The sequence below is a fragment of the Felis catus genome, chromosome A3 (genome assembly GCF_018350175.1).
Source record: "Felis catus isolate Fca126 chromosome A3, F.catus_Fca126_mat1.0, whole genome shotgun sequence".
Classification (NCBI taxonomy): Eukaryota; Metazoa; Chordata; class Mammalia; order Carnivora; family Felidae; genus Felis; species Felis catus.
Genome location: NC_058370.1, coordinates 27336142 through 27347875, shown reverse-complemented (window position 1 = coordinate 27347875; position 11734 = coordinate 27336142). Strand labels below are relative to the sequence as shown.

Here is an 11734-nt window from a genome sequence, read left to right as displayed (position 1 = left end):
TGATCTCCCCTACATATTCACTGGATAATCCAGGCTCAATACAGTCGTCACCTTCCCCCTGCTGCCTAAGAATGAATCACAGCCCTCTTGGTGGTACCAAAGCAGAGCCGAAATGTGATTTCCTCCCTTCCTTGGCACCCTCAACATCTACCTCAACATCTACCGAGCTACTCTCGGATCCTATTTGCTTTCTTGGCCAGTGTCCTTTCCAGTACTCTGTTGCTCCCCAGCTCCTGCCTAACCTTCCCCTGTCCAATGATGACGGCTCACAGACGAAAGACACACACACGTGAGAAGGAATGCGTTTTTATGGAGAGGGTGTTCCAGAATGAGGGAAGAATTACTCCGGGGGGAGGTGGTATGGTTGGTGATGTTCAAATTTTAGAGTAGCTTGAAATGTTTGTAACTGACAGGTTGGAGTCGGAGTCATAATCCTTCACATTGTTAGAACGGGCTATCTTCACAGACAGTTTCAGGCAGCACTTTTGATCACTTGGGCAGGTTAAGTATTGAATTTCATTTTTTCTGCAGGTGTTTCTGCACCTGCCATGGTACAGCTGGCATGGAATCCAAGGCTCTTGGCTGTTGCCATAGTAGGATCTGAACAGGTCACCTGGGGAAAACATAGCCATGTTTAGTGTCCTTGCAGCAGTGATAACAGGAGTGGGGAAGCATGATTTCGAGAGAACAAGCCCTGAGAGTATTAACAGGATCCGGAGTCAAAACCACCTTGGTTCAAATGCGGGTTCCGTCATTATAACTCGTCATCCTTTAGCCAGATACTTTGGTTGGCTAGCCCACCGTTGCATTGTTTTCACAATGGGTGTAACAACGTTTGTGATGTTAGATTAGCATATGTAGCGTGCTCAGAAAAGTAGCTGGCACATAGTAAGAAGTAATTAAATATTAGACACTGTTGCTGATATGAAAGGCTTTTCCTGAGGGTCCAGGGTTTCAGGGGCACACACTGGATGTGTTCTCAAGTGTCCGTACAGAGGTTCGCTTCTCACGCAGAGCTCCGTCAGGGGCGTGCAGGGCACGCACATTCCAGCCCCTGCGCGCCTTTGTCCTTTGAAGCATTTGAGCAAACACGTACCACGCACGTTTCTCTTTGTACCTTGGCCCCACAGAAACAGATGCTGCTTGTACCTGGGGAGCACACGCTGGAGCACACGCACAGGCACGAGTGCACACGTCGGCATTCACACATATATTGAGCATATACACATGTGCTCACTGTACAAACCTCTGCCACGCGCTTTCCACAAATGGCTAAAGCCCCTCACTGACCACCGATAGCTATATATCAGCCATCCAAATACGTGCACGTGTACATGGGCTCCTCGGCTGGAAATACCCCAGTGACAAAGTTCCTGACACTCACTCAGCTTTCTATAAATGCCAGTCATCAATAGATTTAGTTACTTATTACAACTTTCAAAGGCAAAGGAGCCATTAGAAAGAAAACAGGGGCGCCTGGGTGGCTCAGTCGGTTGGGCGGCCGACTTCGGCTCAGGTCATGATCTCGCGGTCCGTGAGTTCAAGCCCCACGTCGGGCTCTGTGCTGTCAGCTCGGAGCCTGGAGCCTGCTCCGGATTCTGTGTCTCCCTCTCTCTCTGACCCTCCCCCGTTCATGCTCTGTCTCTCTCTGTCTCAAAAATAAATAAACGTTAGAAAGAAAACAGTACTAACAGCCATATCATACGTCCGGCTTCAACCAAGTGTCAGGCATTTTACAAATGATATCTCATTGAACCTTCATAAAAGCTTATTGTTACTGCTATTCTTTAGATGAAGACATTGAAGCTCAAAGAGAAATCTTGTTCTGTCCACATTTCTACGGCGTTGCACTTGACCTGGCCTGGGATTCAATGCTTCTCTATTTGATACTAAGCCCATGCTCTTTCCTCTCTGTGTGACATTGCCTCCCTCTATGAGAGGATTTCTAGGACAGGGTGGCGTCTTCCTGCGTGATGTCTTTAGGCATAAGGACTTCTTCAGCTATCAATAGATAGTCCAGACTCCATAGCTTCACATTCAAGAACCTTTTCAACCACCCACCCATCCCCTCATTTCACATCCATTTATCAGCACTCACTCTGTGCCAGGCCACGTACTCAGTGCTAAGCACACAGAGGTCTCCAGTGCCCACCCACATTAATAAAAATTGGACAAGCAAATTTGACATTGTTTTCTGCCTGGCAAAAAGAACATTCTGTTAATTTTGTGTCCACAGAAAGCAGGATGTCCCAAGTCTAGGTGAAGTCAGATAATGTGAGGGGAAAGAAAGTATAAAGTACTCTGTCTTAATGGCAGACATCCCATAGCATCTGGGCACTGATATATATAGAGACTTCCCCAGAAATTGGCACTCCAGCCCATGGAAGGCACGCAATTGCTGCGGCATCAGCCAGCCTGCTGGTTAACCAGAACAAGGAGGTAAAAAATGGCGCCCCTTCATCCATGTTCCAACATCAGGGTACCGCTGCATTTCCTACTTTAATCCTTGCCCTCATCACGGAACCCCTCCCTCTCTTCCTACTTACAAAAGGAGGAGGTCTGCAGGGCCCCACTAGAGTGATACTCACACTCTTCTGGCTAATATTTGAACTGGTGGACTTTTATCTTCTCCCAAATCCAGTGGATGGGAGCCAGGGCACCCAAGGTCACCTCCATCACCAGAAGATGGATAGGAACACAGATAGCAGGAATGAGGATCAGGCAAGCTGCCTTTCCCTCACTCTCCACATGGGAAGCAGGTCAAGGCAGACCCAGGAGGATTCTGCTTACAGTGGCTAAACAAACAAAGGTTTTGTTATAGATATTTCTAGTTTCTCAATCCTGCAGCTATGCTAACCCTATATAGTTCCCTGCCATTTCAAATTGTAATATCCACGTTCATTTAATGTCACCTTCGATCATCCTTCCATCTCCAAATTGAAGTTAAAGATCTGCTTTTAAATATCAGCTTTGCCTCTGACCCTCTGTACTCTGTACCCAGTCTCCCCATGTCAGAAATGGGAATGAGAGAGTTTGCACCAGATCAGGAAATCTCAACTGTGTTTGTGAAGGAGGAGGTTAATAAGATGGGTCATACTTTATAATAACTTGGGGAGTTGTTAAGTATACTCACATCAAGTCTCTAGAGATTCTGACTTGACAGGTCTGAGAAGAGGCCAGAGGAGGGGTGCTGTGCATGAGTTTCCCAGAAAATACGGGCTCCTGCCTGAAGTGAGATCTACAACCCTGCCTGACCTTCTCGCATCCGCCCATAGACATGGCCCGGCTCATTCACCGACTTTGGACTTGTATTAAGGGCAAATTAAAATATCATAAATCAAAAAACAAAACATACGCTCTAGACTCTAACAGTTCCATACACAGCCAAAAGCAATGTTGTACATGATTTCTTTGCCACCTGTGCACCCCAAACATGATCCTTCCCCACCCAACTTGTAAGGCTCTTTATATATATAATATATATATGTATATAAAATATATAAATATTTTATAAATATATAAATAAATATTTAAATATATATAAATATATAAATTTTAATATATAAAATTTTAATTTTATAGATTAATTTTAATTATAAAATTTATTTAATTATAAAATTTAATTATAAAATTATATATTAAATTTATATTTATTAAATATTTATATATGAATTATATTAATAAATATTTTATTTATTAAAATAAATATATTATAAATTAATATAAATATATAAATATATATATTAAATTTACAAAATTTTAATCTATAAAAATTTATATATATTTATAAATTTATATATGTTATATATTTAATAAATATATAATATATAAAATATAGAATATATATTTATATATTAGGCATAAGTCATTTATAGGTATTCATTAATTCATTCAATAAACGTACTCTGTGCAAAGCACTCACCTCAATACTAGGAATACATAAGTTGCAAAGACAGAGTCTCGGCTTTCAAACACATTAATTTCCTAAGTATATGTTTTGGGGTGATGAAAGGAAAAAAATGACTTTGGTTACCCCAGAAAAGTTTGTCCGGAACAGTTCCTGCCCGTGAACTGCCAGGTGAAAGTATCAAATAGTTATTAGGGAGGCAACACTATGTACAACTTGTGAAGCATGGAATACTTGTCTTCCTTTGTTGTTATCTGCAAACTTACCTGTGGTTTTTACCACTGTTCTAACATGGGAACTGAACTTTACGGAGCATGAGGACAAGTGTCTCTCAGGTGAAGAGGATGAAACAGAGTGCGAAATAAGGGGTAGGAGAAAGTGAAGTAGGGAGCAGGTGGGAAGGGGAAAGAGAAGTAACTCTCGAGAGGGAGGAGAAAACAGTAATTCTGAGTTCAGTCCCAAGAAAAGAGACAACCTTGGCTCTCTGTGGGGCTGGGATGAGATTATTGCCGTGTCTTTCTGTACATGTCAAAGTTTAAGGAGAGCCACTTAAGGACAGTCCAGCCTCCCAGTTTCATTTTTCCTCACTGCCTACGGTTATATTTATTGCTTTTCAGTGCTCCCCCCCCCCCCCCCCACCAATCACACCCAAGAAACTTTTTCAAGAATTTGAAAATAGTTACCAGATATTTTTCACTCAGCATTCACTCTCCCCATTTCAACAGCCACGGCTCTGCTCTGATGAATGCAACTGTCTTACTCAAGCTTAATCACCCCCCAAACTCAGGCTAAGCCAACCCCTGCCTGGACACACCCCACATATGCCCAGCTTGAATAACACACCTACTTGAACAAACAGCTAACTCCAACTTGCAGCTCTGTCTCTTCTCTAACCACCTAAGGCTCAGTTATAAAATTTAACACAAACAGGATACTAGCCAAGCCACCCAACCCAATTCACAGCATTAATCCAAAACACAACCCCACCACCAGCTTCACCCTAACTTTCAGTCCTACCCAACTCCACCCTCAGCTCCATTCAGCAAAAATAGCCTTCCCTCTCCAGACTACACCAGAACATCAATCCAGACCAATCCTATAAACAGAATTGCTTACCCCCTCCTCATGCCCACTCATTTTTCTAATATTACTCTCTCTCTAAGGTCATATACCATCCCCACCACAACTCATTCTCCCAAACTACCATTGATTCATCTGATAGCTCCTAGCTTGGATCCAATCTCGCACACCAAACATATGAATCAATCTGTCCTCCCAGTGACAGCACTACCTAAAATGCCTCATGCTTCGATACTCCACTAGCCCAGGAGAGAAGAAGCAACAACCTCTTAAATTTGTCTTGGCAGAGAGGAACCAGGGGAGATCTTGACATGAGATGGACCTTGGGAGTAACGTTCCCAACCTGTCTGAGACCAGGAAGGCTTTAGTTAGTGCCTGTGATATGTGAGTGGGAGTCATCTCAGAGGTCATCAAGATAACAATACCACACGCAAGACCCCAGAACCTTTGAGAGAGGCCTGAGTTACCTGGAGTCTTAGGAACCAGGATCAGGAGGATGGAAATGGTCATTAAATAGGGCTTCATGACTGACATGTCCTGAGAGAATGGAGGGCTCAGGTGCAGAGGACGGAACAGAGATCACTGCAGCAGAGCGATGCCCTGCCTTTATTAGTTTTGGAAATGGGCCAGGGTTGTGTGCAGTGAACTAAGAGGGATGAGACATACCTGAGGTCAGCCAGGCAGAAGGATCGCATGCATCACATGTCTCAGCTGGGCACTCTGTGAAAGTGTGGGAGATGTGCCAGCGGCACCCATGTTGAGATGGGCCTTCCTTCCCAGAAAGAAACAAAGCCAAATTAGAGGCAGTTGGCATTTTGTGTGAGACCAATTTGAATGAATGAACGAATGAATGAATGAATGAATGGCTCAAGCAAGCAAGCAGTGAGAAAGTAATACATAATTATAAGAAATAAGGAATCCTTCCTTAAACATTTGTCTTTATCCTCCTGACAGTAGAGTGTCTCCCTCTGTCAGAAGTACTTACTGTATGTCCATTCCTGTCCTCGGCATCATGGACTGAAAAAAGAGAAGGAGAAAGGGAAGGGGGCTGGGGGGAAGGCACTGATGAAAGAAAAGATGGGGAAGAAAAACTGAAGGGGAAAGTATAACTGGGGGAAGGGAGGAAAAGACATCAGGCAAAAATAATGGCAATTCATATTTACCATGAGTCTACCACGTGTCAGTTTCTGTACTGAATACTGTGGTCTAGATATGAACACTTATGACAACACTGTGAGGTTAGGTAATATTTTCTACATCACGGATGAGGACAAGAAAGTTGGAAGAGGTGATGTAACATGCCTAAGCCACCCATCTTATGAGACATAGAGCCTAGATTAGAAATGATAGCTGTCTGAAAGTATGTGCCTTTGGGGTTTTTCGTTCTTCCAGGGAGTGGAAAGACAGAAATGAGAGAGAAGGCAAAAACAGAATCAACTGCTAAAAATCAGAGAGTAATTCACTATTCAAGACAATAAGTTTAGTCTGAGGAATTCAGTGCTCATCGCCTGAGAAATGAGAATGAAAGAATTTTTTAGAAGAAGCCACACTGACTCCAGTGAATCATGTGGAAGATGGATGGGTGGGATCCAGTCTTTTGAGTGGAAATCTGGAAATGAGTGAAAAGGCTCTTTGCAAAAGTCTAGAATAGTATTGCCCCATCTTGCCACAACAAGGCAAATGGAACAGGACTAGTCCTCCCAAAGGTAAATGGAGTTATACTAGCCCTCCCACTAAAGCAACTGTAATACTTGAAAAAACAGAGAAAGAGTAACTATTTCAGTTACTGAATTCAAGACAGAGCAGAAATGAAAAGGCAACCTACCATGGGAGAAAATGTTGCAAGCCACATATCTGATAAAGGGTTAATAGCCAAAATATAAAAGGAACTCATACAAGTCAATAAAAAAAAATAATAATCCAATTAAAAAGTGGGTAAATAACCTGAGTAGACGTTTTTCCAAAGAAGATGTTCAGATGGCCAACCGTCACATGAACAGGTGCTCAACATCACTAATCATCAGGGAAATGCAAATCAAAGCCATGAGATATCACCTCACACCTGCTAGAATCACTATTATCAAAAAGACAAGCGGTAACAAGTGCTAGTGACGATGTGGGGAAAAGAGAACCTTTGTGCACCGTTGGTGGGAATGTAAATCGGTACAACCATCATGGAAAACAAATGATTCAGCAATTCCACCTCTAGATATACACCTGAAAGAAATGAAATCACTATGTCAAAGAGCTAACTGCATTTCCTTCCATGTTCATTGCAGCATTATTTACAGTATCCATGAGACAACCTAAGTGTTCATCAACAGGTAAGTGAAAAAAGGAACACTCAAAGAAAAGCCTATGCCTGGCCAAAGGATTGGGGAAAGGGTAGCCTAACAACAGAAACCGTCTTGGCAATACTCCGCCTACTCCAGCCTAACACTAATGGGAAAGTCTCACTCTTCCTTTCCCCATGGTTTCACAAGGTTTTCACCCCCTACCCATGGTGTTCACCCCCTCTCTATAGAAGCAGTGCTCAGGCTTCCTCACCAGGTGATGTTGGTGGGGACATATGGGGAGGTAATCTTTCATCTCCTGAGTGGCAGAAGCAGGAGTGGCTGTGATTCCCTTGTGGAGTAGCGTCCGCTAAGCTCAGGGGGCAGCTGAGCTTGTATCTCCATCCACCATCAACAGAGACTGAGTAACGTAGTGTAAGTCAGGGCTAGTGTAAGTACTTTCACATTTGCCCCACCCTGCTTTGCCAGGATAGTAGCAGCAGGATCCAAAGGGGAGGGTAAATATATACGAGTGCCCAGCCTTCAAGCTAGATCTCAGCAGAGGATTTCCTGCTAAGAAGAAGAAAGAGGAGAAGGCGGAGGAGGAAGAGGAGGAGGAGGAGGAGGAGGAGGAGGAGGAGGAGGAGGAGGAAGAGGAGGAGGAGGAGGAGGAGAATAATTCAGAGTCTCAGAATATTATATCCAAAACTTTCAGAACATAGTTTTTTAAAACTCATTCTTGCCAAGAAACAGGAAGATAACAACATGAATGGCAGAATAAAACAGTGAGTAGACACCAATACCAAGATGAATCAGATGGTGGGATTTTCTGATAAGAATCTTAAAGCATCCATCATACAATATTTCAAGAAGCAATTAATAATCGTTTTGAAACAAATAAAAAGTAGGAAATTTGGCACACACACAAAAATAGAAACTATAAGAAAACATCTGGATAGGGCGCCTGGTGGCTCAGTCCATGAAGCGTCCGACTTCGGCTCAGGTCATGATCTCGGAGTTCGTGAGTTCGAGCCCCGAGTTGAGCTCTGTGCTGACAGCTCAGAGCCTGGACCCTGCTTTGGATTCTGTGTCTCCCTCTCTCTCTGCCCCTCCCCTGCTCATGCGCTCTCTCTCTTTCTCTCTCTCTCTCTCTCTCAAAAGTAAATTTTTTTTTATTTTTTTTTCAACATTTATTTATTTTTTGGGACAGAGAGAGACAGAGCATGAACGGGGCAGGGGCAGAGAGAGAGGGAGACACAGAATCGGAAACAGGCTCCAGGCTCTGAGCCATTAGCCCAGAGCCCGACGCGGGGCTCGAACTCACGGACCGCGAGATCGTGACCTGGCTGAAGTCGGACGCTTAACCGACTGAGCCACCCAGGCGCCCCTCAAAAATAAAATTTAAAACATTAAAAAAGAAAAGAAAAAACCTGGATAGTAGACAAGAAAAATATAATTACTGAAGTTTTAAGAATTTACTGGAGGCATTCAATGGTAGAGTGGAGATGACAAATGACATAATTGGTGAATTTAGGGAAAGGTCAATAGAATTTACCCAATCTGAGCAACAGAGGGAAATAGATTGAAAAAAAAAACGAACAAAGTCTCGAGCACCTGTGGGACAATAACTAAAATCCATATCATCTAAGTCCCAGATGAGAGGAGAGAGAGAATGAGACTGAGAAATGTATGTGAAGAAATAATGGCTGAAATACTCCCAAATTTGGGAAAAAGCATAAACCTACAGATTTAAGAAGCCAAGAAAATCCCCAATAGGATAAACCTAACGGAATCAATGCCTAGTCACATTACAATCAAACTTCTGAAAACTGAATACTAAAAAAAAATTTCTTTTAAACAGCTAAAGATTAACTTCCTTTGGTAGACCATAGATTTGAATGATAAATGATTTTTTCATCTGAAACTGTGGAGGCCAGAAGCAGGTGATATAACATTTCTCATGTAGCGAAAGAAACGCAATGTCAACCATGTATTCTGTATCGGACAAAAATGTTCTTCAGGAGTGGAGAGGAAATAAAGGCATTCTCAGACACAGGGAAACTAAGAGAACTTGTAGACAGCAAGCCAACCCTGAAAGAGTAGCTAAACAGAAGGGAAATGATAAGAGAAGAAGGCTTGAAAGTTTAGAAAGGAAAAAAAAGAACACTAAAATGGGTAAACATAGAGGTAAATATAATAGACCACTCTAATTCTCATTAGTTTCTTATCATATTTGATGGTTGTAACAAAAATTATGATGTCATTTGACATAGTGCTCAATGCATATAGAGAAAATAATTAAGACAATTATATTTTTTAAGGTGAGAAGACTAAAGAAACCTAAATGGAAGTAAGATTACTGCACTTCACTTGAAATGGTAAGATGTTTACGCCAGCAGTTTGTGATAAGTTATATATGTATATATACATATGAAATATGAAATACATTCATGAAATTCATATACATATGAACATGAAATATACATATGAAATATGTATATTTCAATCACTGTGAAAACTGTATGAAGCAATATGCTAAAAAAAGAAAAAAACACTAGGGGCGCCTGGGTGGCTCAGTTGGTTGAGCATCCAACTTCGGCTCGGGTCATATCTCGCGGTCTGTGAGTTCGAGCCCCGCATCGGGCTCTGTGCTAACAGCCTGGAGCCTGCTTTGGATTCTGTGTCTCCCTCTCTCTCTGCCCCTCATGCTTATGCTCTGTCTCTCTCTCTCTGTCAAAAATAAATAAACATTAAAAAAATTTTTTTTAAAGAAAAAACACTATAAGCAAAACTAGATCAATCCTAAACATCGTTGAAATAACACACAGGTAGTTTAGAAAAGAGAAAGCGTGGAAACAAACAGAAAACAAATAGCAAAAACTGGAACACTTAAGCCCCAATAATTACCATAAATGTAAAAGGTCTAGACTGACACTAGTAAAAAGGGTGGAGTCAAGAATGCTGAAATTTCACCTCTCCATAAAAGCAATGAGAACACAGGCAAAATGGTCAGAATCAACTTTGTTAGAACTCTGAAAATTAACCGAAGGCTTGTTAACTGCCTCAGAGCACTTATTTAAGAAAAAAGGCAGACACAGTGAGACAGTGAGTTTTCTAGCATTTTCCTTTACCCCAGTATCATCTCCCACTCCCAAACTCAGAGTCTTGAAAGTGATAGCCTGCATTCTTAGTTCTGGAAAGAACAGAACCGACCTTATTCACAAAGAACTGTCATTATTTGATGTGTCTGGTGGCTCCCTGGAAAAGTGGTTTGAAAGACTTGACTTTAGGGGCGCCTGGGTGGCTCAGTCGGTTGAGCGTCTGACTTAGGCTCAGGTCACGATCTCGCGGTCCGTGAGTTCGAGCCCCGCGTCGGGCTCTGGGCTGATGGCTCAGAGCCTGGAGCCTGCTTCCGGTTCTGTGTTTCCCTCTCTCTCTGCCCCTCCCCCGTTCATGCTCTGTCTCTCTCTGTCTCAAAAATAAATAAATGTTAAAAAAAAAATTAAAAAAAAATGAGTTTAAAAAAAAAAAAGAAAGACTTGACTTTATTTCACTTGACTCAGAACTGACTGCTAAAGACCCTACGAGGGGCCATTTGTCAAAAAGAAAAAAATTACAGGCATATATTTTAGTCAGAGCTGCCTGAGGAGATAAATAACAGTTGAGGGAAAAAATAGATTAATCAAACAGCTTCAGAGGAAAGGCTGGAGAGTGAGATGTCCATATGGGCTTTGAAAAACTCTGACGTATTCACGCATGCAAAGAAACAAGGAAGTATGACTCATACATGGGAAAAAACAATCAATAACAAGTGTTCTAGGGGAAGCCCATACATTGAATCTTGTAGACAAAGGCTTTAAATAAGCTATTTTATTTAAATAAGTCCAAACAAGGGAAGACACCATGTCTAAAGAACTAAAGAAGACAAAAATAAATAAAGAAGACAGAAGACACCCATGTCTATGTACTACCCAAAGTGATCTACAGACACAATGCAATCTTTATCCAAGTTCCAGCAATTAAAAAAAAAAAAAGAAATATGCATTCTAAATTTCATATGGAATCTTAAGAAACCCTGAACTACCAAAAATAATCTCAAAAAAGAGCAAAGTTGGAAGCCTCATACTTTCTGATTTTAGAACTTGCTACAGAGCTACAAAGCAGTGCATTACTAACATCACAGACTTATAGACCAATTGAACAGAATAGAAAGCCCAGAAAGGTATCCTCATGTGTATGCTCGGGTAATTTTTGACAAGGGTGTCAAGACTGTTCAATGGCGGAAAGAATCGTTTTCTCAATAAATGGCGTGGGGAAAACTAGATATCGATATGCAAAGCAGAAAAAGTAAGTTAGCCCCACCCTTTACATATGCAAAAATTCAAAACTGATGAAATACCTAGGTATAGGAACTAGAACTACGAAATTCTTGGAAGAAAACAGGGAGAAAGCTTCGTGACATTGGAATGTGCGA

At 41.7% G+C, this 11734-nt stretch overlaps 1 protein-coding gene across 2 annotated transcripts; it reads right to left on the bottom strand.

Annotated features, from left to right (window-relative positions):
• Positions 1 to 290: 290 nt before the first annotated feature.
• On the bottom strand, positions 291 to 5521 carry DEFB116 (defensin beta 116). Of its 2 annotated transcripts, none has more exons than XM_003983665.4 (2): positions 5455 to 5521; positions 291 to 613 (listed from the first exon to the last, which is right to left on the bottom strand). In XM_003983665.4, the coding sequence occupies exons 1-2, from the start codon at positions 5519 to 5521 to the stop codon at positions 375 to 377; spliced, it is 306 nt and encodes a 101-aa protein (XP_003983714.1). In that variant the 3' UTR covers positions 291 to 374. The 2 variants fall into 2 exon arrangements, 1 of the variants encoding a protein (XP_003983714.1); XR_002154592.2 differs by lacking the exon at positions 5455 to 5521 and adding an exon at positions 4591 to 4761.
• Between the last annotated feature and the right edge of the window lie 6213 nt (positions 5522 to 11734).